The sequence below is a fragment of the Mustela nivalis genome (genome assembly GCF_964662115.1).
Source record: "Mustela nivalis genome assembly, chromosome: 8".
Lineage (NCBI taxonomy): Eukaryota > Metazoa > Chordata > Mammalia > Carnivora > Mustelidae > Mustela > Mustela nivalis.
In genome coordinates, this window is record NC_139027.1 from 123,979,369 (window position 1) to 124,005,242 (window position 25,874).

Genomic DNA, 25,874 nt, shown 5'->3' on the forward strand with positions numbered 1-25,874 from the left:
ACCCCCAATCAGTTTCCTTCCTCCTTTCTACATCCAACTGGCTTGCGTTTCCCCAGCCAGCTCCTTTATAGATCCCTGGCTCCCCTCCAAGGCCTCCAGGCTTTGGCAGCTGCGGAGGACGAAGACATGGCCAGAGAGCCTGACAGCGCGCTGAGGTGGGCAGGCTTGCTGGTGTTGACCACCCTGAGCACAGCTGTGATCGCGACCACCAACCCTGGCGTCGTGGCCAGGATCACCCAGAAAGGCCTGGACTACGGTAAACAGATGCCTTCCTTTCCTCCTCTTCTGCCCCTAAGGAGCACTTACTGAGCACCTGCTGTGTGCAGCCCTTTAAATCCAGTGGGTGGACTGCTCACTGCTCCTCAACTCTCTTAGCAACCCCCACCCCCCAACGTAGATGAAGAAACTGAGACCAGGGGAGTTGTCCAGGATCACAGAGCTGCAAAGTGGCAGTGCTGGGGTTGGAGTGCTGGTCTGGAAGACTCCAAGTCCAGTGCTCAGGCCCCCAAGGGTCCTCGCAGTTCCTTCCCTCTCTCCACCCAGCTGCCAACTCAGGCTTCTAGGCCCTTCTCTTCCCTTCAGGCCTGGTTCTCCATCCTGTCATTTGCCTTGAGATCTCTGGCTCCGTCTCCAGCGTGGGCAGAGCCCAGGCAGAACCTGTGAGGAGGCTGAGTGATGGGGATGGGGGGAAAGAGGAGGGCCTTCCTCAAGGTCTCCCCCAGGGCAGGAGCTTGGCACAGCCATACTGTGCATGTGACCCATCTAGATCCCCCAGAGAGGTTCCCTCCAGGCTACTCTGGGCCTGGGACAGCCCTGTGCTGACCTGGTTAGATCTGTGCCAGGCACTTTACACACCCGATCTCCTGTCATCTTTATGTCGGCCCTGGATGGGACATCATGTTACTGGCAACAATTCACAGATGAGCAAACTGAAACTTGGAGGAGGGACTGGAAGTGGGTGGTCTGGAGCGGGCCTCCAGTCTTAGCTCACGTCCCCGCGTGGGGCTGCTCGATGTCGTCTCCAGTGGCGGAGAGACGGACCGTGGGCTGGTGTGGGAGAGCCAGCCACAGAGGAATCAGACCAAGGAGAAAGCAGAGCCTTGTCAGCTGGGGTCCCACGGAGGGCTGCAGGACGGAGTTCTAGGGGGAACCTGATGGGGTGCCTCTGAATCCCAGGGGTGCAGACAGAAGGCTGCATGTGAGCTCGGAGATCAGACAATGGGTAGTCTGAAGCTTCCGGGGAGCAGAAGCCTGGGCTCAGCCTTTAAACTGGGCAGTGTTGTTTTCCGTCACGAGAGCCTCAGTCTTCCCCATGTAGCTGCCAGAGTGGGTTTCCTGAAACGTAGCACATTTGCTCATGTCCCAGTCCTCAGGAGGTAGTCTGACCCTTTGGCATGGCATTTGAGACCTTTTAAGACCTGGCCCCAGCCCACCCACGTTGGTCCATTCCACATTTTCCTTCCTCTCTCATCCGTGACTATGTCTGCACTGCCTGCTTTTGAATCCCCGGGAGAACTGTCCCAGGGCCTTGGTTCCAGGACCACAAGACCTGGATTCAAATCCTGACCCATTCCTTATCAGCTGAATGGGAAGTGTGGCCACTCCCGCAAAGTCCAGCTGCCTCCTCTGTGAACTGGGGGTGGTAAGGGAACCTACCTTCTGGGATTATTCAGATTCAATCCCTTCGCACAGGTACAGAGCCCAGGACAGCGCCCGGCACACATAAATGGTGATGCCGGAAAACACAACGCCTGGGTTCCCTCTTCTTACTACTTCCTCTTTCTCAAGTAACGTGCTTGCCTTCCAGCTGGTTCTTGGATGGTGCTAACTCCTTAATGACTGATGGCTGGGTTCCTGACATTGGCATTCACTCGTTCATTTTTTCATTCCACAAATAGGGGGACTTCCTAATAGTAAGTGCTGATCACTGTGGTAAATGCAGGGGCCACTTTTGTAAATCAAACAGACGGAACTACAAGGCTTGGAGGGCTTGTCTCTGGCAGCGGGAGAGAGGGCAACCCCAAAGTCACATGAAGAGATGTATAGTCCCCAACAGGAAAGAGGGCTCCTAAGGAAATGCACCATGAGAATGACGACAGGAGGATCGCTCCCATCTGCTGGCTCAGAGCGAGTTCCTGGGGGGGGAGCGATGGTCCAGCTGAGTAGACGCTGACCAGGTGAAGGTGAGAGGGAAAAGTCTCTCAGGCCATAGGAATGGCACAAGCAAGGGTTCGAGTCCTGGCAGGGTCGCCAAGGGGGAAAAAAAAAAAAAAAAAAAAAAAGGAATGACGCAAGCATAGTTCCTACAGAGAGAGGCCAAAAGTCAGGGAGACGGGGTCCCTGTGAGGGCATAGAACCGAAGGTGGCTCAGAGTCAGTGTTCCAGAAAGACTGCTAGGACCCATGACTGGGTGTTTGAGGCAGTATTTGGATTTGCCATGGATTGGCCAACGACAGCCCTCAGGCCCAACTCTGGCCCACCCTGTGTTTTGGTATGGCCCTGGAACTAAGAATGGCATTTACTTTTTACATTTTTAAATGGTTGGGAAAATAAAAGCCACACAAGAATAATATGTCACAACATGGGAAAACTATATGAAATTCAAATTTCAGTGTCCATCAGTAAAGTTTCATTGGAACAGAGCCACACCCGTTCACGTACCGATTGTCTCTGGTTGCTTTCCTGCGATCCCAGCAGAGCCGGGTGCGTGTGACAGAGACAGTAGGAGCCACAAAGCCAAAGATATTTGCCATCTGAACCTTCTCAGGAAACCCTCGCTGACCCCCAGTATGGACAGGGACAGGTGGAGCCTCTGACCATTGCCCCTGTTCTTGCCCCTCAGCCTGCCAGCAAGGAGTGGCCGTGCTGCAGAAGGAGCTGGAGAAGATCAAGATACCCGAGTTCTCAGGAAGCTTCAAGGTCAAGCATCTTGGGAAAGGGCATTATAGATTCTACAGGTGAGACCCATGGAGCTCAATCCTTAGCATACAGAACTTGTAGTGTCCTGGGGTCAAGACCTAGAATCACAGAGCCCCAGATTCCTAAACTCAGAGAGGTTAGGATCTACAAAGTAGGGTTGACACCCTCCCGAGGGGATATAATCCCCCGAGCTGAGTATGGAGGAGGCCACAGAAGGTATCTACCATGACTCCCAAGGCTGGAGGAATGTGTCATGAACGCCCAAACAAGTAGGATTTTGGAAGATGGATAAGGGTTCAAGGACAGGAAGCCTACTCTAAAATGGCCCAGGCCAGAGTTTATTGACTCACATGTATGAGAAGTCTCTGGAATAGTCTGGCCTTGGGTTCAGCTTGAGAAAAGCCCAAATGTCACTAGACCTTGTCTTTGCCTTGCCACTTTCCAACATTGCTTCCCTTGGGGAAGTCTAATCCCAGATAGGGTGTCCCCTCAAAGATGCAAGATGGCCACCAGCACTGAGAATCCTGTGGAGACAGAACACTTTTCCCTTGCAACCCAAGCACAAACCCTAAATTCCCTGTGATGGTCCCATCTTCAGTTATGCACACGACCCTGAACCAATCCCTGTGGCCAGGGAATAGCCCACACTAACTAGCTTGTGCCCGAGGTCAAAGCCCCACCCCCACGAAAGCAGAGGTGAGGTCAACTTTCTTTGGAGCGACATAGACTAGATGTTGGGGCGGGGGTTCCCCCAAAGTAAAAAGGCAGTTCTATTACCACGAGAAGGGGGGATGGGTCCTGGGCAGAAAATGTCCTCTACAGAAATTTATACACCTATTCATTCAACAACCATTTTTGAGGACCTACTATGTGTGTGCCACAACAGCCTTTGCTAGAATAGTGAACCGAGAGAGACACATTCCAGCCTTTTACAGAACTTGCAGCCCATTGAGATTACCTGTATCATCCTCATGGATTGTCACACTTCCTGCAAGATGGAGATTATTGTGCCCATGTTATAGATGAGAAAACTGAGGCTCAGGATGATGACGTGACATGCCCAGAGTCACACAATAGTACACTGGAGAATAGGATTCTAATGCAGATTTGTCTGACTTTAAAGTCTAGCTACTCTGCCCAAGGCTGCTCCTGTAGCTTCTAGGTTCTCCTGGAATGGAGAACAGGGAAGGGGTGAGTTTGCACTAACCATTAACTGAGTCCTTGTGTGGGCCCCCAGGAGGCTAATGGAGTGTTTCTTCTTCACAGCATGGTTATTCATGGATTCCAGCTTCCTAGTTCGCACATAAAACTAGTGCCCGAAAAGGGCCTTGATCTCTCCATCAGTAACGCCAATATCAAGATCAGTGGAAAATGGAAGGCACGAAAGAAATTCATGTGAGTTTCCAAGCTTGGGGTTTATGGAGTGTGTGTGGGATCTCTTGGTGACATTTGGAAGGGATGAGAGCCAGGATCATGGGAATGCTCAATTTTTGCCTTACCCACCACCTCTTGTCCCCAGAGGGTTCCTGGGGGCATTTTTCACCTGTGAAGTTTTAACATAGCCTTGATTAATAGCTGAGCATTTGCCCATATCACAATGTGAGACAGTCTCAAGAATTGGTACCTGTGGCTTAGGATGGAAGGCTAAGTGGGACCTTTCATTTGTCCCTTTATCAGTTGGCTATTGTTGTGTAATGAAGCATCCCAAACTCAGCCTCATATTATCTCTGCGTATCTATGTGTCGGCTGGGGTTCTGCTGATCTGGGTTGGGCTCAGCTGAGGCAGCCCTGCTCTATATATATCTCTTCCTCCTCGTCCTTAGACCAGTGGGCCACTCAGAGCAGATCCTTGGCGATGGCAGACATACAAACAGGATAACTGGAAACACACAGGTCCCCTTAAGGCTTAGACTCGGAAGTGGACTATGGTCAGTTTTATTCATACGCCATTGGCCAAAGCAATTCACATGATCAAGCCCAAAGTCAAGAGCCTGGAAATGCACACAGGTGCCCCCAAGATAGGCAAAGGGGTGAAACATTGAGGCAAATCATCCAAACTACAATTCCAAAGCTACATATTGGGTTCACTGCATAGTGAGCCTGCCCTCTGGTGGTTGTGTCTCAGAATGATCGATCACTTTGGAGACTTCATGGTGGGGAGTCTGGGGGCAAAACGGAGGGAGGAGAAGGCACTCTGGGGAGGCGGCTAGAATCTGCCTTCCCATACAAGGACTGCCAGGTCTGTCCCTTCCCCACAGTAAGAATCCCTTGGTTCTTCACATGGGCTCTTTTGCATCTACCATTTCACTCACTGATGGCAAAATAAATAAATAACAGAACTTCATCATACTGAAAGAGGGTTGACAAAATACATTTAGGTCCACTGTCTTACCCAAACTCGTTTCATCCCTGAAGGAGTTATTAACCCCATTGCATGAATAAGAGCATTAATTAAAGTCTCTGACAGCCCCACCCCCAAGCTCCCAATGTTTTAGGGGCAAAGCCAATGTTCCGCTGTTGGCCAAGGGTCTAGGGAAGCAACTGGACCTCAGAGCAGTTAAGACACCCAAAGCCACTGGCAAGGGCAGAGGCAGTGGGTAAGAACAACGTTCTGCTGGGCAAACATGGACCCACACTTCCCTGAGTGCTGTGTGACCTTGGGCAGGCTGCCTCCCCTCTCTGAACACCATCTCAAATAGCAAAACCTACCTACCAGCCCAGGCTTGTCGTTTGAATGGCAGCGGGGAAGAAAATGCTTGCTCCAATTCTTTCGTTCGTGTTTTCCTTCAGCAAAACCAGCGGCAACTTTGACCTGAGTGTGGAGGGCATCTCCATTTCGGCTGGTCTGCAGCTGGGCTTTGACCCCTCCTCGGGCCTCCCCACTGCCACCTGTTCCAGCTGCAGCAACCAGATCAACGCTGTCCATGTGCACATCTCAGGCAGCAAGCTGGGGTATGATCTTCTGGGATGGTGGGTGGGAGGCGGGACCTCCAGAAGCACCGTCCTAATCATCTGTGTATTCCAAAACCATACCAAGTGCCCCCTCCTTGCCAGGTCTCTTCCATGGGCCCAGATGTAGGGGAGGACGGGGTGCGCAGACAGAGCAGACCCCCTCCCTGCCTCAAGGAGTCACATATGACACTCCCTGGCTCTGGGCTACCTACTTGATGTGCATTAAACTATACAGTCCTCACCACCAATCCGTAGGCATTTATGCATCCTCTCAACAAATGTCATCTAAGCATCTTCTGTGCACCAGGCTCATGCCCAAGAAATAGCAATGGCCAATTAAAATTTAGCAGTAGCTAACATCAGTGGCATGTGGTCACTGTGGGCCAAGCATTCCTTTAAGCTTGTGAATCGTCTCAACCAATCCACACAATGAAGTTAGTTTATTATTACCCCTGTTTTTGGAGGAGAAAACCAAGATGGAGAGAGAATAGGAAATATCCTGAATTTTCCAACCTAGTGAGGGTTGAAAAGGGATTCAGCTCAGAGCTATCTGACTGCAGACTCTTAGCCACAGTCCCTGTTCTCTTGAAGCTTCTTGTCCGGTGGGGAATATGAACATTAATCAAATCAATGCGCTAGGCAATGGTTCACAACGAATTACAAAAGGATAGAAGAAATAAGAAAAAGAGGTACAAAGTCCTACCAACACATAAAGCAGGAGAATCTGGAAGCTGGCTGGTTCTTCCTTGATGAAATGACATTTGAATTGAAATGAAAAGAAGATGTAGAAGTTAATTAGGTGGATGTTGCAGACAGGGGGTGTTTTAAATAGGAGGAACAGCATGTGCAAAGGCCCTGTGGTGGGAGGCAGCACAGAACACAACAAAACAGTACGGTTGGAGTGCCAAGACGGAGAGCAATAGTGAGGAAAGAGGCTGAGACCGGGATTGGGGGTGGGGCAGCTATGCACCAATTGAGAAAATAAACTCATTAACAAGTCACTGCACCCAGAGGGCCAAGTATCTAATGGGTGTGTGTGTGTGTGTGTGTGCAGTTAAAGTCCAGGAACAAGGGTGCCAAGGCTATTTGGAAGAGGGAGGAAGGCTTTCCACATGAGGCAGTGTCCCGAATGCAGCCCAGGGACACCTGAGAAGCCTCATGCTTGTCCTCACATGTCAATCTCCAGGTGGCTGATCCAACTCTTCCACAAAAAAATTGAGTCTTCAATCCGAAAGACCATGGAGAGCAAGGTAAGGTGGGCTCGGAGAGGGTGGGGCCCTCAGTGTACGTAGCACTGGATGCTTCTGCTCTCGCCCCAGAGGACAGGAAGTGGTCCTCACGGTTCTTTGAAATCATGGGTCTAACTTAGAAACCAGTCATGAGGAGTCCAGCAAGAGCCAAGAAAAGGTTCCAGCATACAGCCACAACGCACCTGCCCTGCTCCCGCTGGACCACCCCCGCTCTTTTTTCCACATTCCTCCCTTCAGGCAAACTACCTTCTCTTGCCTCCCCTGCCCCGGATGCCCTTCTCAAAGCCCTCTGGCCAGCTCTCCAATCCCTGCCTCATGCCAAACCCCCTTCTGGAAGGGTGTTGATGTTCCATTGAGGAAGCTGCTAGGCTAGAGTGCCTGCAAACTGTTCCCTAAGGCTGGAACTGGTACCAACCAACGTTCCCAATCCTCCCCTCACCCTGAATCCACCCAGACCAGATTCTTCAGCTCGGAAATGGGGCCATTCCTTGGACTGGTTTTCCATGAATGAACCATTAGCTCCCAGGAATGCCCGAGTCTGTCTGCCCTAGGCCAAGTGAGTCAAAGGCAATAGGGAGCCATTGAAGATTTGAGTCAAGGGGGTGACCTGGCCAGATCTGTGTTTTAGAGGAATTTCTGTGGCTGGCATGAGAATGACTGGAGGGACCAGAAGATGGGGCAAGGTGTGTCAGGGAGACTGAGGAAGCTATATAGTCATCTGGAAGGGAGTCACTGGTTCCCAGGCAAAGGCACTGACCATGGGAATAGGGAGACATCAGTCAAACCAGATCATTCATCTAAAGGCATTCTATCAAAGTCTTAAGACAAAAAAACAAAAAACAAAAAACAGTGCATGGTTGTCACAATGCATATTAACACAGTAGATCATAGAATGGCTTTTAGAGTCAGAATCTCTGAGTTTTAGTCCTGACCCCAGGGCCTAACTAGCTTTGTAACTTTGAGCAAATATCAGAACTTCAGTTTCACTATCTGCGAAATGGGGACACGAATACCTCCGGCACCAAGCTGCTGGAAGAATTATTGAGGGCTCACCCCCTAGCCTGGTTAAGCCATGGCTCAACTATCTTTGTAATTAAGTAACAGTAAGAGGGGAAAGCAATCAACACTGGAGCTATTAAAACAGAGTATTTCTTGGGATGCCTGGGTGGCTCAGTTGGTTAAGCAGCTGCCTTCGGCTCAGGTCATGATCCCAGCGTCCTGAGATCGAGTCCCGAATCGGGCTCCTTGCTTGGCAGGGAGCCTGCTTCTCCCTCTACCTCTGCCTGCCATTCTGTCTGCCTGTGCTCACTCTCTCTCCTCTCTCTCTGACAAATAAATAAAAAAAAATCTTAAAAACAAAAACAAAAACAAACAGAGTATTTCTTGGTGACACCATAAGAGTGGCCCCTTAAAAGCAGCCAAGCTAAGAAGTAAGAATGCACTGCTGTCAGATAGCGGTGGTGATGGGGAGAAGGAACAAGAGGGTACTACAGACACAGGGTGGGCTTGGCATGATGCCTAGAACTCTACAAGGATCCTAGCACTTAACCCACACAAATTCCTTATGATGGAGGAGGGTTGTCATGATTTCCCCATTTTACAGATAAGTAAATTGAGGCACAGAGAGGGAAGTGAGAGTGCTGGGGCTCAAACTCAGGCCATCCCACCTCAGAGGTGAAGCTCTTAATCATAACAAGATCTTTTAGGAGAGAGTACTGGCTTGAGTGACTGGATAGATAGAGGGATGGATGGAGGGAGGGATGGAGGGGTAGATAAAGGAGGTGCCAAGGGGTCCGTGATAGTAGCAAGGGCTGGAAACGAAGAGGTATGAGCTCGGCAGTTGGCTCTCCAGGAATGAAGAGTGAAGACTAGGTATCTGAGGGATGCTCAGGGGTCTGTGGGGGGTAGTGGGGAGGGCAGGTCGGATGGAGCACAGGGGGGCAGCAGCAGGAAGCCCGGCTCCGGGATGTGGTGTGATTTGCTGTGGTTTGGAGCCATCTGGTGGCCCTCCGGAGTGAGCGGACTTGGAGGGCAGTAGCCTAGGTGTTCAGCCGGGCTCCAGCTCCTGGATGTGCTGCCCCCCATCGCCCCCACCCCCCCTCTTGGCCCATGTGGCAGAGGCACAGGCTCCTGGAGGATGATATTCTTGGGGCATGCAGAGTCACAAGTCTGGTGTGATAGAAACATGCTTCAGGAAACCAGTGTTCTCTCCCTCCTACATTTCTAGTTCTCCCCCTCCTACCTTCCCTCCCTCCCGCCTTCAAAGAAACATTCAAGGAAAGGAAAACATGTCAGATTCCTTATTCACAAAGGACAGTCTCCACTATGGGCAACCCTCTCTGATCACTTCTTTGGTTCTCTCCAGATCTGCCAGGTGGTGACCAGTTCTGTGTCCTCCAAGCTGCAGTCCTATTTAAAGACCCTGCGAGGTGAGGTCAAGGGACACAAGGGGGAAGGGGACAGGGAAATAGGACCGTGTGTGGGAGCCAGCGAGTGTCTGCGACTGGCTGGGGCCAGGGGAAGGAGTGGGTAGAACAGATTATTTGCAAATGGAAGTCGGCATCAGATGCCCAGTGGGCCCGGCCCTGGTGGCAAGTGCGAGAGCAGCCCACACCCAGTCGTTCCCCTACCCATGCAGGGGCTGAGCCACCAAATACTCCCAGCTCTGAGACTGGACACACATAGCTGGCCTGAGATCTGAGGCTGATCATTTCGCCTCTCTGGGCCTCCGTTTTCATAGTTTTAAAAATGGGGGCAATTCTCTGTATCCCTAAGTACGTAGTAAACAGTGACAAGCTGCTGTCCATGAGGGGAGGACTCCCCTGGCCAGCCCTTGCCATGAGACATGCACCCTGCAGAACTGTCTCCTCCTGACTTCCCAACACCCCCCGTGGAGGTTGGTGCATTCTACCCATTTTACCACGGTGGAAACTGAGGCTCAGAAAGGAGCCGTGGCTTGCCCAAGGTCACAGAGCCAGAAAGAAGCAGATACAGGATCCAAATTCAGGTTTTCTTCCTCCTGAGCCCGGGCCCCAAACTGCTACCTGGGCTCCCTCCCTGTGGAGGAGGCTCGGCGGCACGTTGTGAGCATGTTTAAGGTGCCTCCGTCCCCAGACATCTCCCCAGCCCCCCCAGGGATTTGCAGTATTCACGGTTTGGCTTCAGCAGACAGGAAAATGATGTGGGGTGGGGTCCCAGATCCATCAGTCACCTGCTGTGCCATCTTGGACAAGTTACCTTTCTGGGCCTCATTTCATTCCCTCTAACTCGGGAAGGGGGCGCTTAAGGAGGGACCGGTATTTACTGAATTATCATTGATGACCGCTGAGAAACACAGAAACCAATCGGACCGAGCCAGCCTGGGCTCTGCCTGGGTTATTATCACTGCTAGTAATCGTCCCTTCAGCTTCAGATCCCCTACCACGTACAGGACATCTGTGAGGTCACTAGTATTATCTTGTTCTACAAATGACAAAAAGTAGCGTAGAGACATGAAAGGACTTGTCCAAAGTCCCAGAGAGTTCAAATCAAGCCCTCTGCTCCTTGACTGTATCTCAGGGCTGTTGGAAGAAGGGATGGAGACGATATCTGTTTATGTGGGGTATGGGCTTATTTCCCTCCCTCAGGGAGGGCTCCCTGGAGGAGGAGGGAATGGAACCCTCACTGCAGTTCTAGATTCAACTTTGGGTGATGCCGATGCTGCATCTCAGGCCCCAAAGATGCTGCCATGCAGAGCCAGCTCATGGTCTGTCTTCTTCCTCTCTAGTGACAACCAAAATAGATAAGGTCGCTGGGATCAATTACTCACTGGTGGCCCCTCCGACAACCACAGCTGACAACCTGGATGGGCAGCTAAAGGTGAGACTTACACGGAGGGACCCTCAGGCCTTTGTCTTGGACCTTCCCAGGGCTCCACATCATTCTCATCTCAGCTCCTTCTCCCTGCTCCAGACACACTGGCTCCCCCACTTCTCCTGAACCACCCTCTGCATGCTTGCTTCCCAGGGTCTTTGCATTTGCTCCTTCTTCTGCCCAGAAGCTGTCACCCAGATATTCACATAAGCTCTCCCTTCCATCTTTCCAGTCTTTCCTCAAACATCCCTCTCCCTAGAGAGAACTTCCCAGACCACACTCACTGCAATAGTTCCCTCCTTTCCTTCCATATCCTGTTCTGTTTTTCTTAGCATTACTTATTACTAACACCCTCCTCAACACGCACACGTGCATGCACACATACACACACACACACAGTCACATATCAGTATCCCTCTGTGATGAAAGAGGAGGGGCTATGGCTGTTTTGTTCCTGATTGCTGGTGCAGCACCTGGAGATGTGCTTGGTATCCACTAGCTGCTTAGTAAATATTTTGATTGGATGGATGGTTGGATGGACGGAGCTTCATTTCATGCCACTGACCCCTCACGCACCATCCTCCAACCAGACACTCTGGCCTTGCACTTCCTCAATACACCAAAGTCATTCCCACCTTAGGGCCTTTGTCCTACCTCTTCCCTCCCCCTGAACTGCCTTCCCTGGCATGCCCCTCTCCCCCGCACTCCCTTCTTACTTACACAGACTCCAGGGGCGTCTGTGCTTGGATATCTCTCCCACAGCTGCCTTCCCTGACTGCCCCAGCTGGAGTAGGTCCCATCTCTGGATTCCCTCTGGATGTTCCTCATTCAGTCTCTCCACTACGGGTGACGGACTTGTTTGTTACTGTTTACTTTTTTGTTCTAAGACACATTTGATATAAAAAAAAGAAAATCTAGAAACTACAGAGAAGCAGAGAAATAAATAGGAAAGAAAGAAGGGAGGAAGGAGAGTGAGAGAGATTTACCCAAATATTACAACTCAGAGATACACATTATTGACACACAGATTAGTTCCCTCCAACCCATCTCTACCAAGACATAGGAAATCACGCACACACACACACACACACACACATGCATATGCATAAAAAACCCCACATATATAGACATAGGAATAAGTGCACACATACCTATATTTATATGAGTTGTGTTACACATACTATCTCACAGCTTTTCAAAACACAACAGTGTAACGTGAACACCTTCCCATGAATCTCCCTCCAACAGCCCTTTTACTGGCTCTTGGGTCTTTCCAGTGGACAGCTTGGGATAAGGTTCTGTCCAGTGCCGCCTTCTGGGACATTTGGTCTCTATCCATTTTTTCCACACATGTAACCAGACCTGCCATGAACATCCTTGCATCTGGATCTCTGCCCATTGTTGACTATTTCCTGGAAATGGCACTGCTAAACCGAATGGTATACTTAAAAAAAAAAACAAAAACAAAAACAAAACGAAGTGATACAATGGAATAAAGGATTAAAATGATACATAATTATTCTTAGTGAATGAGAATGTCCTGTTTACTGGCCCTCCAGGGTCCTTCCCAGAGGTAAGGGCGATGAGCCACGGGGGAGTGTTAACCTCCCAAACCCACCTGGTTTTGCTAATAATTCCTTCGCATGAATGGATACACATCAGGCTTTCACTTATTAATGCGTATCTAAAGATAGGCATTAGAGCTGGCTCCTGGCTGGCACATGGGTCCACTTACTATTTTTAGGAGTGGCATGGTATTCTGTAAGACGAGGGTCATGGTGCTTAATTTTTAATAATGAGATGATTCAAAGGTACAGAGAACCCACTACCCAGATTTAAGAAATATTGCCTTTTTGTCCTATTTGTCTTGATTTTTTTTTTGAGATGAAATAGTCTAAAAATAAATCGCTGAGGCCCCCCCCCCGGGGTCCCCTGTACCCCCCAGGGAATCCCACGAATATGATGCCGGTGTGTATCCGTCCTACCTGCGGTTTTTATACTTTTACTATGTATCTGCATGTGTCAATAATTCTTGCTTAGTATGCTTTATATGCCTTTAAATTTTACATAAGTGGTATTCTACCATATGTATCCATCTACAATTTGCTTTTTTATAACTCAACGTTGTTTTTTTCTGGCTAAATAAGTGATCTGCTCCGGCAGTGCATTTGCCAAATTGCTCTTCAGAAACTTATTAAATATATATTCCCCAGCAGCGTAGGAATACTCTTACCCCAAACTGGAGAGTGCACTAAAAACAGTTTACCTCTCTCTTTAAAACGTTGCTAATTTGACAGCTGACAACAAACAAACAGAATCTCCTTGTTCTTTTGGTGTCACTTCTATGCTCATTGGCAAGGGCGGGGCTGAGCCAGTGGAGCCACTGGGCGTGTTGCCAAGTGACCTTGGGCAAGTCACCCAACTTCCCTGCGGCTTGGTGTCCTCTCTTGCAAAATGAGCGTCATTGCACCTGCCTTGCAGGATTGGCAGGAAAAGCCCCTAGAAACAAGCTCCCAGGAGACGCATGACACTCTTGGTTTCTGGTCATGGCTTCCTCCTCTCTGAGTGCGTGATTGGTCTCCGCAACCCATTTTTTCCTGGAATGAAGACGTTAACTTATCATACCCGAAGGAAACCCAGGCTCACCATGTCTCCTCCACCCCCAGGGGGAGTTTTTCAATGTGGCCCACCCCAGCCCCCCTCCCTTCGCCCCGCCGGTGCTGGCCTTTCCAGCTGACCACAACCGCATGGTGTACCTGGGGCTCTCCGACTACTTCTTCAACACAGCGGGATTCGTGTACCAACAGGCAGGGGCCCTACACCTGACCATCACGGACAACATGGTAAGGCCGGGCTGGAGTGGATGAGGGATGAGCGTGGGGTTCAGAGCGCAGCGGCCGTCTGGGCTTGAACCTGTGTTCACACGGCGGTGGGGATTGTAGTCCAGCCTTTGGAGGCAGCCAGACCGCAGTTGGAATATCGGCCCCCTCTTTCCTAGCCGGGTGGCCTTAGGCCAGTCATTCAACCTCTCAGAACCTGTTTCCTCGCCTATAAAACACCAGTACCAGTATCTCTCGCCCGAGGGTATGAGAGGGTGGAATGAGGTATGAATGTGCCAGAAGCAGTCAGCATGTGCAGAACAGGCAGGAAGTCCTCCATGAAGGGTAAATGTTACAGCCAACACTGCCTAAGTACATGCCAGAATCCGGTCTCAGTCTCACATCACCGTCATCATCATCATCAGTATCTCTGTCGATATGTTCGTGGCTGAGTCCTGCTCTGGACCTCAGTTTACCTGTCTGTAATATGGGGACATGACCATCCTGTCCAGAGTCCAGGTACAGCTTGGTAACCAACCACGTGGGATTCCTCCGCCACTGCTCCTGGAAGAGGGGCCGGGCTCCCCTTCTCTGTAGGGGCACCAAAGGGATGCTAAGCCCTGACATGTCCCCTGGAAGTAACCAAGACCACCAGAATGGGAGCTCCTCAGGCTAGCAGTCAGCCACCTGCACTTGGACTTGGTAGAGACGAATGCACGAGGAGGAGGGGGACCTTGATGGCTTTATACCATTACAGCTGTGCTCCTGTGGAGGTTTTGGGCACGGGAGTCCTGGATGTGAGCTAATAGAAGCAGGGCATCCTACATGATCAGTTTGAAGAGCATATTTTCAGCGCAAAAAAAAAAAAAAAATAGGAAAGCTGGCAGTCCCTGATTGAATCCTGACTGTTCTGAGCTGATGGCTGCGACGTTGTGGGTCAGCGTTGTCAGGAATGAGCTGTCTGCTGTCTGTTTGTGTGTTCAGTCTCTCACCCCTCATATGGAATCTGCCCCCCAAATCTCTAACATAATCCCCCAAAGTCCTTTTCTCTTCTTCCCTTGCCACAGATACCAAAGGGATCCAAATTCCGACTGACAACCACATTTTTTGGAGTCCTCATACCCCAGGTAAGAAAGAGGCTGCTCCCCTTTTGTCCGCTCATATGGCAGCCCAGGAGGGCTGGGGAGGACTGAGTTCTGCTGTGTAGCCCAAGGAGAGCCCCCTCCCCAGATCCAGAGGCAACCCAGCCTGAGAATGGAAACAGCCTTAGGGCCCTTCCTCCATGCAGAGAAGGGTTCCAAGCACCCAGGTGACCAGGCGTGAGGGCAGACGTGGCGGGGGATGGGGCGTGATCCACTCAAAAAATATTTATTGAGTGCTCACCACATGGCCAGGGCTCTGTTCTTGGCATCTAGCAAAGCAGACCATATCCCTGCCCTCCTGGAGGCCCACTCCGGTGAAGAGAGACAATGATCCTCCAGAATGACCCAGAATAATCCAAAAGAAAGTGCACACCATGAGACATGAAGTCAATGAATGGATGAGGTCACTCGGCCTGATCGGGCTGCCGTAACAAAGGGCCACAGGCTAGGGGGGCCCCATACCAGGAATGTATTTCTCAGGGGTCTGGAGGCTGAGAAGACGAAGGTCAAGGTACCCACAGATTTGGGTTTGGGTAAGGGCCTCTTCCTGGCTAATAGATGGCTACTTCCTTTCTGGGTCCTCACATGGCCGTTCCTCTGAGCTCACATGGAGAGAGAGCAAGCAAGCTCTGCTGTCACCTTATGAGGACATAGATCCTATTAGATTAGGGCCCCACCTCTATGAGTTTATTTCATCTTAATTACTTCTTCTGGGCCTTGTCTCTAGCTATAGCTGTACTGGGGAGTAAGAACATCAATACGAGTCTGGGAGACACAAACATTCAACCCACAACAGCCTCTCCAGTGGTGTCACTTCCAGAAGATTCTATACAGGGGTACTGGTGTGGGGAGGCATGACTGGTCAGGGAATCAGGAGAATCCTCTGGAAGCTTTATGGCCTAACAATCACACTGTTTTTCTGAGACCACGAGTTTACCTGGGGGAGGACTGGAGGTCAGAAGAGATGCGGTTGTCACCAAAGCCGTCCTCAGTTCCTCCCAGGAGGCCACCACTGCTCTGTGAAGAAGTGACACTTGAGATGACCCCTGAAGGAAGGGAGAGAGTCAGGCTGGGAAACAGTGAGAGGACAAGCATTCTGCCAGAGGAACAGAGAGTGCAAAGGGTTTTTTAGACAGGAACAGAGTGGGTCATATATTTGAGGAACAGGAAGGTGTCCCACACGGCTGGAGCCGGAGCGCAAGAAGTAGAGGCCGGTGAGGGGAGGCTGCAGGCCCTGAGTCGCAGACAGTGCAGTCTTTAGGATTTAGTCCAGAAGCAACAGGAATACATGGGAGGTGTTCACGCAGGGTCAAGACAAGATGGGATTTAGAAGAGGTGGAATAAAACTGTCACTTTGTTTGTTGTCCCCACTGGGGGACTGCAGGTGGCCAAGATGTTCCCCAACATGACCGTGCAGCTCAACATCGGGGCCCCGTCCCCACCGTACCTCACCGTGCTCCCTACTGGCCTTGTCTTCACCCCTATCCTGGAGACCCAGGCTTTTGCTGTGCTCCCCAACTCCTCCTTGGCCCCCCTCTTCGAGCTTCAGCTGGTAAGCTGTTCCCGAGTATGGGCAGATGAGGGCACTGCCTCGGGGTTGGGGGACCAGGGTGAATCCTGCCCAGATTCAGATGCTCCGGGGCCTCAGACCAGAGCCCCTTTACTAGCTGCCTCTGGCTTCTGCAGGCGTTCATGGGTTCAGTTCTGCCCTCCATCACTGGCTTGAAATCCGTGCACTGGTTCTGGTTCATACACTCATGCCTTGTGGTCACCCAAGTATGCGTTTGTGAATTTGTTCATTCATTCAATTACTCCTTAGGTTGCTCACTTGAAATGTGCTAGACCTGTTCTGGTTCATGCGTGCATTAATTTATTCCATTATGCATTTATTCATTTACTTACACCTTTGTCTAAGTATTCATTTGCTTATTTGTTTGTTCACTCATTCATCGCTTACTCATTTATGCATACCTTTGTTTATTCCTTCGTTTGTGGGTGTAATCCTTCTCTGATTCAAGTTTTTGGTCCATTGCTGATTTTCGCATTCTTTTCATCTGCTCACTCTGTCACTCTCCGAGTATTTGGTGGCATTGGTGGCTCCCACTGCGGCCACGGAGGGGAAGGCCAGACTCTCTCCCCACCAGGGGGCGCTCACGGGCCTCGGGCAGGACTGCCCTCTCTTAATTTAAGACCTATTTTCCCCACTTAGGCAATTTAAATGGTTTCTGAGGGGTCTGCCCTGATCACGCAGACAGTGAGCCCAGAAGCTGAGGTGGGGACCTCAGTTTTCCAACTCAGTAAATATTTGATGGATGAATGAATGAATGAATGAATGGCTTGAGAATAGGGCTGGCCTAGACTCCAGCCCTGAGGTCAGTCTCGCTCAGCCCATGTGAATGGCCTGGAGATCTGAAATAGTCCCTAGGGCAGTGGGAGAAAATGGTAATTGGTGCACAGCCCAGGACTCACCAACAAGCACAAAGCAAAGGAAGAGCCCCTCCTCCCTGGGGGCCGTGTGGGCTCCTCTGCCACACCTTTGTGAAGCTGACCCTCCCATGTTAGAGACCTCGCCAAGGCCCTGGCCCCTGGGTCGGGGGCTTTCACTCTTTGGATTACTGCTTTGCAGAGCACAAACTTTTCCGTGGATGTCGGTACCACGCCCGACAGGCTTATCGGGAAGCTCAGGCTGAACAGGTAAGTGAGCCCGCGGAGATGGGAGGTGGCCGCCCACCCCCTTGCGCATGAGCCCATGATGGCCCTACAACACACCAAGCTCCATGTCATTGCTCTCCCGTTCATCCGTCACGTGTAAGCCTCAGATGGTGCATGGTGGGCACCAGAGCTCTGTTGATGCTCAGAGATGAAGTGGCCTACCCAAGGTCACACACCACAGGTGACCGGTCATCGTGGTTTGCCTGCGGTCCCCCAGTGTTAGCACAGAAGATACTGTACCCCAGGGTACCCCTCGGTCCTAGGCAGACTCATGGCTGTGCAGGCCCAACGGGTGCTTCTACCCCACGCTGACCCTCAGCAGGGCTCGACTGCCCCGGTCGCTGGCCTGCCTTAGCACGTGGGAAACCCACCTCCATTTCTTCACGGCCCATCCTTGAGCCGTGATCAGTTGCTTGGTGCTAGGAGAGCCCCAATGGCAGTGGCTGTGGTTAAGTTCGCCGGCTCTGCGGGGGGGCTGCCTGTGTGCCAAGCACAGCCCCCCTCAGCCAACACCCTACTCATCGGACTTCCCTCGCTCCGGCTTCGAAAGAAGCCTGCTGATGTAACAGAAACAAACAAGCCCGATGGTTGTTCTTTGCCAAGAGCGTTGTTGTAGTGAGGGTGAAACGAGGAATTCACATGCGTTGAAGTGTGGAGAATGCCAGCAAGGAGGAGTGAGAGGGACACGCAGAAACAAGGCAGGTAGCCATAAGGGGGAGAGCCCGGGAAAGTCAGAGGCACATGGAGAGATTCTCAGAGACAGAGAGACACATAAAAGGAGGGAGGGAAGAGACAGAGGGACAGAGGGAAAGAAAGAGAGCAAAAGACAGAGAGACAGATAGAGAGACAGACACAGAAGGGGGAGAGAGGGAAGGACACACACAGAGGAGGAGAAAGGGAGAACCTTGCAGAGTCCACACGATGACCCCCAGCGGTCAGACCCGCTATCTGCCTCTTCATCACGCTCACGCTGTTTAAATTGAGTCTTGACCTACATTCCTGTCCATTTCCGCCTTCTCTGCAGCACAGAGCTATCCTTCTTAACCTTGAGACTGGCCCCTGAGGTTTACACGCTGCGTATGTCTCCTGGCATCACTCTGACAAGTGTTACTGTTTCGGGTACATGTGGATTTAATTTTCCTTGAACACCCGTGAGCCCTCAAGTAGAGGAGTCAGAGAGGATACAGCTGGGTGAGGGTTGAGCAGATGCTCACACATGCCGGCCTGGGGTGTAAGAGTCCACAGGGCAGGAGTCCTGGGGCTCCCACTCTTGATGAAGAAGGGTGAGCTTTCAAGCTTTGTAGAGTATCAGAGACAAGAGCTCAGGCATCAGGAGATCTGTTGAAATTCTGCTTTGCTAATTGTTCTTGGTGTGACCTTGGGCAAGTTGTCTGACATCTCTGAGTGTCAGTATCCTCATCTGTAAAATGTGAGTGATGGCCCTTGCCCCTGGGGGTGTTAGAGGATTTCCATGGGGTGAAGCACACAAGATAGTGAGTGATAGGGTTCAATAAGTAGCCATTTATTTCCATATTTCTTTAGATCTCTGTTAGGATGCCCTAAAGACTGTAAGGAGGGGATGGTTCATTGGCTCTGGTAATTGATAAGTCTAAGGGTTCCAGGCAAGGGTGGATCCAGGTGCTCAAGTGATGTCTTTGGGATTCTGACTCTCTCCATTTCTTGGTTCTACTCTCCCCTAAGCTGACTTCATTTCTCATCAGGCTGTCACCAGTTGGTGACAAAAATGGCCACCAGCAGCTGCCTAGTTTTCCTGGAGAAAAGAGAACACCGCAGCACCAGTATTTTCAAAAGTCCTAGGGCCAACTCCCATTGAACCAGCATAGGTCACAGGTCCATCCTTCCAACAATAACTGTGGTAGGGGAGGTGGACTCTGCCCTTTGGCCAGCCTACCCCAGAGCACAGCACTAACAATGTAGGGAATGGGTGATGCCCTGAAAGGAACTGTTAGGGGTTGTGACCAGAGGAAAGGGAATGGATACTGGGTGGGAAACCAGGCAGCATCTACCAGAGGGGGCCCCTTCGCCCCAGCAACTGGACTCTAACACAGGTCAGGCAAATGGTGTTCTCTGCTTTCTGCTCCCCTTCTCACAGGCTGCTCCTAGAACTGAAGCACTCAGACGTCGGCCCCTTCTCGGTGAGTCTGAGGCCCTCAGGGGCTCCCTGTTCCCTGATCTAAAGCTAACTGTCCTGTGGTCTGCTCAGAACTCTCCATCATTTCTGGAGGCTGCCTGTTCATTTGCATATAATTTGCATGTGAAGTAATGGCCAGAGGAGCTTTGTGGGCCCACAGACCTAAGCTAGAGTCCCTGCTCCATGCTTACTAACTGTGGCCCTTGGGCAAGTCATTTCCTCCTCTGGACCTCACATCTTCCCCAAATTAAGCATACTCTTTTCCACCATCATGAAAAACAAAATGAGGATGGGGTAGCAAGGGATGGAGAGGGATGAAGGTTAGATCATGGAATCAAGGAAAGCCTCTCTGAGGAGGTGATATGTGGGCTGAAAGAGCCAGCAAAGGGAAGATCTGTTGCAGGCAGAGGGACTGGCAGGAGCAAGGCCATGTGGTGAGAACAAGTTCAACATGTTCAGGGACTGAAGGGAAGCCAGCGGGGCTGGACCAGTGAGAGCTGGGGGTGGGGGTGTAGGAGGAGACGTGGCTGGAGAGGCAGGCAAGGCTAGCTCATCCTGGGCCTTCTGGCCTAGAGTAGATTGTGGCCAAAGGGCCATGAGAAGCAAGTGAGCTTCTCCACACAGAGGGGATCTGATTTAGGCTTTCATAGAAGGTATCCCAGGCTAGGGGAGAGGGAATGGAACTTGGGGGACCAAGAGACCATATGTATCAGTGAGAGGCGGGTGCATTTGTCTAGGAAGAGGAGAAAGATGGCGGACGGGAGACATACTTCGGAAGTGGAGTTAGATGGAGCTTGCTGAGGGTGGTGGTCTATGTGGTGAGGGTGATGCAGAGGGACTCTTAGATTTTTGGCTTGAACAACTGGGTGAGTGGCAGAGCCAGTGTGGAGGTGGGGAAGGGCAGGTGGGAGGGAGGACAGCAAGTATTCCACTACCTGGACTCACTGACCATGACTGAGCAGACTCCCCCTGCCTCCCTCCTAAGTCCCCCCCGGGACCCTGGAGTTGCCCGAGAAAATAGTAGCTCACTGCTCTTCCCCAGCCGCCTCGAATGAGCCTTGTTCCTGTGACTTCCCTTAGAAGCCTCGGTGTGCTGATTTTGTCCACAGGGTCTTACCACCCATGGTCCAGATCTCCCGGAGCGGGGGGCGGGGGGGGTCTCTTGTTGAACCCCTGGAGAACATTTCCTTCCATCCCTGAAATGTCTCCCAAAGGTCCCCACCAAGTAGGTGCCTTGTAAGCCACGAAGCCCAAAGTTGGGCCTTCCCAACATGCCCTCCAAATCGGCTGGAAGGCCAGCGAGCCCTTTGCCATCCAGTAAGACTAGAACAAACAGAAGGACCCAGACGACCTCATTGTATTTTCACGGATTCATTGGTGCCGGGGCTCTGACGGTGGATTGACTCAGCTGGTAACTAACTTCCGCTTCTGCAGAAAACAAAAAATTAAAGTTCTCAGGTTCATAGAAAGAAGGGCACCCCATTTTAGGAGCCCAGGGATTTCTAGCCTGGGGAAGGGAACTCAATTGTTCCAGGGAAAAAAAAAAAAGGACATATTTACAAGTTTTAATGTCACCAGGCAATCATCTTGAGGGCGCTACATTATTTTTGAAATTTTTTTTTTTACTATTGTAAAAGTAAAACATCTACATTATAGAGGAAACAGAACATACAGATTTGCAAGCCAAAGAGAATAGAAGCCATTCCTGTTTTTGCCACTTAATCACTTGGAGTATACCCTTCCTGACCTTTTTCTCTGCATACTCAATAGGACAGTAGAATTATGTGGTTTCCATAATCTGCTTTTCCTCACTCAAAAATAGATCATGAATGTCTCTGTGTGAATAATTAAATTCCTACAATATTATTCTTTCTTATAAAGATTTTTTATTTATTTATTTGACAGAGAGATCATAAGTAGGCAGAGAGGCAGGCAGAGAGAGAGGAGGAAGCAGGCTCCCTGATGAGCAGAGAGCCTGATGTGGGACTCGATCCCAGGACCCTGAGATCATGACCTGAGGTGAAGGCAGAGGCTTTAACCCACTGAGCCACCCAGGCGCCCCTACAATATTATTCTTAAGAGTTGCATCGTATTTCCTAGATCCAAAGCGCCACCAGGTCCCCCAGATAATTCCCCAATCGTTAGACATATAGGTTGTTGTTAATTTACTGTTTGGGTTGAGTTTATGGCTCTGGTGCCTGCACCCTACATCATTTCCTTAGGGCGAATGCCTTACAGGCATATTTGCTGGCCCACCAGGCACACACATTTTTTAAAATTTATTTAAGAGAGAGACAGAGAAAGAAAGAGAGAGTAGGGCGAGAGGCAGAGGGACAGACTCCTTTCTTAGAGCAGGGCCCGATGTGGGACTTGCTGAGGGGCTCGATCCTAGGACCCTGAGATCATGACGCAAGCTGAAGTCAGATGCTTAACCAACTAAGCCCCCTAGGTGCCCCCAGGCACACATATTTTTAAGGCTTTTGCTGAGCATGGGCCCATAAAATCTCAGAAAGCCTGAGCCAGTTTGTCCTGTAGCCTGAAGTGTCTGAGACCATGCATTTTCTCATACAGAGTTGTTCATGTTTAAATACTCTGTTGACCTTCCTTTCCTCTGTCTTGTAACCTACATCTAGAACATGCTTTACATTTGGAAACTTGAGAGCCAAAGAGATCACTTGGGTCACGTGACTGGGCTGCAGAATTTTCCCGTCCTCCCCTGTGTCCCTCACTCAGCTGTTTTCCCAGCTTTGAGGTTGCCCTGCGGGGGAGGGAGGCTGGCGGAGAATGCTGGACGACACCAAGGTGCCCTGACGCGGGTCCCATCCTCCTGATTTCCAGGTCACGGAGCTGCAGGCTGTCATGAATTATCTTCTGCCCACGATTGTGATTCCCAAGGTTAACGGTAAGGAGCTTTGGAGAAATGAGTGACTTTTAGTCCTAGAGGAGGCGGATGGAGTTCAGTCCTAGAGTCACCTGGTATGTGGCCCTAGTTATGGAGGCTGGAAGATGGTCACCTCAAAGGAACATCAAAGGGCACCTGATCCCGGAAAAGGAATGGAGACAAGGGGACACCCACAGGTTGAGCTTCTGTTATGTGCCCATCTATTATTCTATCCAGTTTTTAAGACAGCCCCATGAGCTGAGGACTGTCCTGGGAGGAAAGGGGAGATTCGAGAAGTCAGGTGCCTAACTATTGCAGGTCACAGAGAAGGTGAGATATGAAGCTGGGACTTGGACCCGGCTCCGAAGCCAGAGCCCTCTGCCTTTCTAATGCCTCGGAGCAAAGCGGCAGGGAAGAAGGATAACCCCGGCTTGGCTCTTGGCTTCAGCCACCCCTCCCCACCGATGGAAGCTTCACCTTCGAAGAGCCAAGGGCAAGAGTGCACAGAGAGATCCACAGACTGTGGGACCAGAAGAATAGTTAGAAATTATAAATCAAGACCACAAACTCCTCTTCCTACCTTGACAAATGTAGCTTCGTAATGACCTGGGGAGAATAGTGTTGAGTTTGGAATTCTCTAGAGTCCCACGTCAGAGTATGGCAGTACGGCGGGAAGCGGGCCCCTGGCTACTGCCCATCTCTGGTTTCACCCTGAACATTGAGGGTCTTCATGTGCCCACCAGTAGCTACCCTCAATCACATGCCTCGGGCTGTCTACTGCTGGCCGTGGGCACCAGCACTGCTGTCACGCCCAGGAGGGTTGTTTTGGGGGAAAGGCTTGCACGGGTCCTGAATGTGGGCTTGGGGCTGATGGAGTGGAATGGCCAGGCTCCCGGGTCCTCGGAGCGTGGTGAAGAAAGACAGTCTCCGGGACAGCCTACTCCTCAAGCCTGCAGGTACCTGCCGGCCCTACCCAGAGCCAGGCACACAGGTTCAGGGAGGCTGTCCCCCCTCCCCCAGCTCTCTGGGGCTGGCCTCCGCCTTCCCTCCCCTCGTGCTGACTTCACTCTCCATTGCAGAGCGGCTGCGGGAAGGCTTCCCTCTCCCGCTGCCCGCCGACGTCCAGCTCTCCAACCTGGTGCTTCAAACCCACCAGGTAGGTCCAAACGTCCCTCGTCACCCAATGTCCCTCCACAACAGCCACCTGTTGCCAAAAATCCCCATATTGAGCACCCTCTGCCCTACCAGCACCCTAAGAAGTGGGTGGCTCTTGATGAACAGGGAAGAAAGAGTCAGGCTCGGAAAAGCCACACAGTTCTCAGGGAAGTCCAACTTAACAGCCATGTCCCTGCTTTGAACCAGTGGCTTTGAAGCATTCCCACACTCCACTCGGTAAAAGACGGACCCCCCCCCCCCCCCGCCACTGGTGGCCACAGATCCTCTTTTATAAGCATTTACATCTTCGACAAATGTGTGTGGCATGCCTCCCAAGGCCCCGGGAGTAAAAAGGGAGGCACAAAGTGGAGACTTGTGTCCCAGAATGGATGACCTTCTCTGGCCTGTCCCCCAGCCAGACCCACAGCATTCTCTGAGACTGGTTAGGAATGTCTTCTCCTAGCTTGGAAGGTTCCCTTTCCTGGTTTCCCCGACGCCTCTCCCTGGTCAACGCAGGCCTCTTTACTGGTTCTTCCTCCCCCTTCCGGCCCCTCCTTCCCCCTCCTTCTCCCTCCCTGCTGGAGTCCTCCAGGATTCCTGCCCAGGCCTCTGTCCTCCCCACTGTCAGCTTTCCCTACTGGCTTTCCTCCCCGCTGGCTTGTTGCCACCTAGCGACCCAGCCAAACTTCCAGTTTTTTTCTCTGTGGCCCTTTAAGTCCCGTGTGTGCCAGCAAAGCCCGTAACTGGGCCACGAGGCTGCCAGCCACGATTGTCTTCCTCACCCTGCTCAGCGGCGCTCCTGCTAACCTTGTGGCCCTGGTAGGAAGCGGCCACATCACCCGGATTCCCTGCTCTCCCTCAGCCCCAATATCCAGTCAGCCAGCCCCCAGCCCCCAATTCTTCAGACCAGGTTATTCCCCAGGGCTGAGACCGTAGACTAGCCGAGACAGCACACACACACACACACACACACACAGCCCCGGGGTACCCCACGTTTTACCAAGTTCGTCCTTAACCAAAAAAATGACCCCATGGCACAATGTAATTTCTTCATTTCTGAAAGTTCTCAGTGAGGGGCAGGAAGGAGTAAAGAAAAGTGGTTTTGCAGCCTTGATGGGAACAAGGGTCCCTTGAACTGCCGTGAAGCAGGGATGACAAATGAAGGCCCAGCCTGTGGCCCGCAGCCCTCCACGTCCATCTGGGAGGGGAACAGGTGCCAGGCCGGCTGCAGTCGGCTTCACAGTGCCAGCAGCCGCTGACACGAAGACCCCAGTGGCGACAGCTCCGAGAGCCCCCCCTCTCACTCCTGTCTCTGTGTCTACAGACAGCCCCACTCGGCTCCCCTTCCCAGGGTGGGGGTGGGGCAGCTGCTCCCCAAGTTTCCTTCAAAAACCTCAGCAGCCCCCTGCCCAGAGACCAGGGTGCACTCCCCACAGATGACGGCTCCCTCTTCTCTCCCTAGAATTTCCTGCTGTTTGGTGCAGATGTTCACTACGGGTGAAGTCCTCCCAGGGCTGGAAGCGGTCAGCCCTGCCAGGAGGGGCAGCCTGGTTGGCATCTATCTACTCCTGACGTGCCTGTGAGGGTACAGGCTGCCTTTCCCCAGCCCTTGAGCCACAGTCCCTTGCAAATTTCTCTGAACTCAGATTCAGAAATGATCTAAATACAGAAACTCTGTTCCTTGAGAATGTGTGTGGCGTGTGTACTTTCGGGGTCATGCGTTTCCCACAAGGGCTAAGTGGGCACATAGATTTCCTCCAAGAATCGCTTTCCAGTTGTTACCACGCTATTTCTCAACGTGCTTCATACCCATCCCCCTGCAAAAAAAAAAAAAAAAAAAAAACGCTTCTTTTTCTGTGCGGTTCTATGTGATGGTATTATTTCTTGGGTTTTGTTCATTCTTTGTTTCATTGGCTGGACCCAGCCTGCCCTGCAGCGTGAGCTCAGCGCAGGTAAAATCTCTCTCCAGTCCTCTACGGAATCTCTTGAGCCCTCACACACCCTTCTTGGCAGAAAGTCTCATGTCCCTTTCTTTCTTTC

General features: G+C 51.4%; 1 protein-coding gene across 1 annotated transcript; it reads left to right on the forward strand.

Annotated features, from left to right (window-relative positions):
• Positions 1-14: 14 nt before the first annotated feature.
• On the forward strand, positions 15-25,519 carry BPI (bactericidal permeability increasing protein). Its single transcript, XM_082746318.1, has 15 exons — positions 15-256; positions 2,843-2,957; positions 4,186-4,314; positions 5,710-5,871; positions 7,058-7,121; positions 9,487-9,550; positions 10,888-10,979; positions 13,640-13,816; positions 14,860-14,919; positions 16,319-16,486; positions 17,561-17,628; positions 19,760-19,802; positions 22,637-22,700; positions 23,759-23,835; positions 25,297-25,519. The coding sequence occupies exons 1-15, from the start codon at positions 127-129 to the stop codon at positions 25,333-25,335; spliced, it is 1,452 nt and encodes a 483-aa protein (XP_082602444.1). The 5' UTR covers positions 15-126; the 3' UTR covers positions 25,336-25,519.
• The last annotated feature ends 355 nt before the right edge of the window (positions 25,520-25,874 follow it).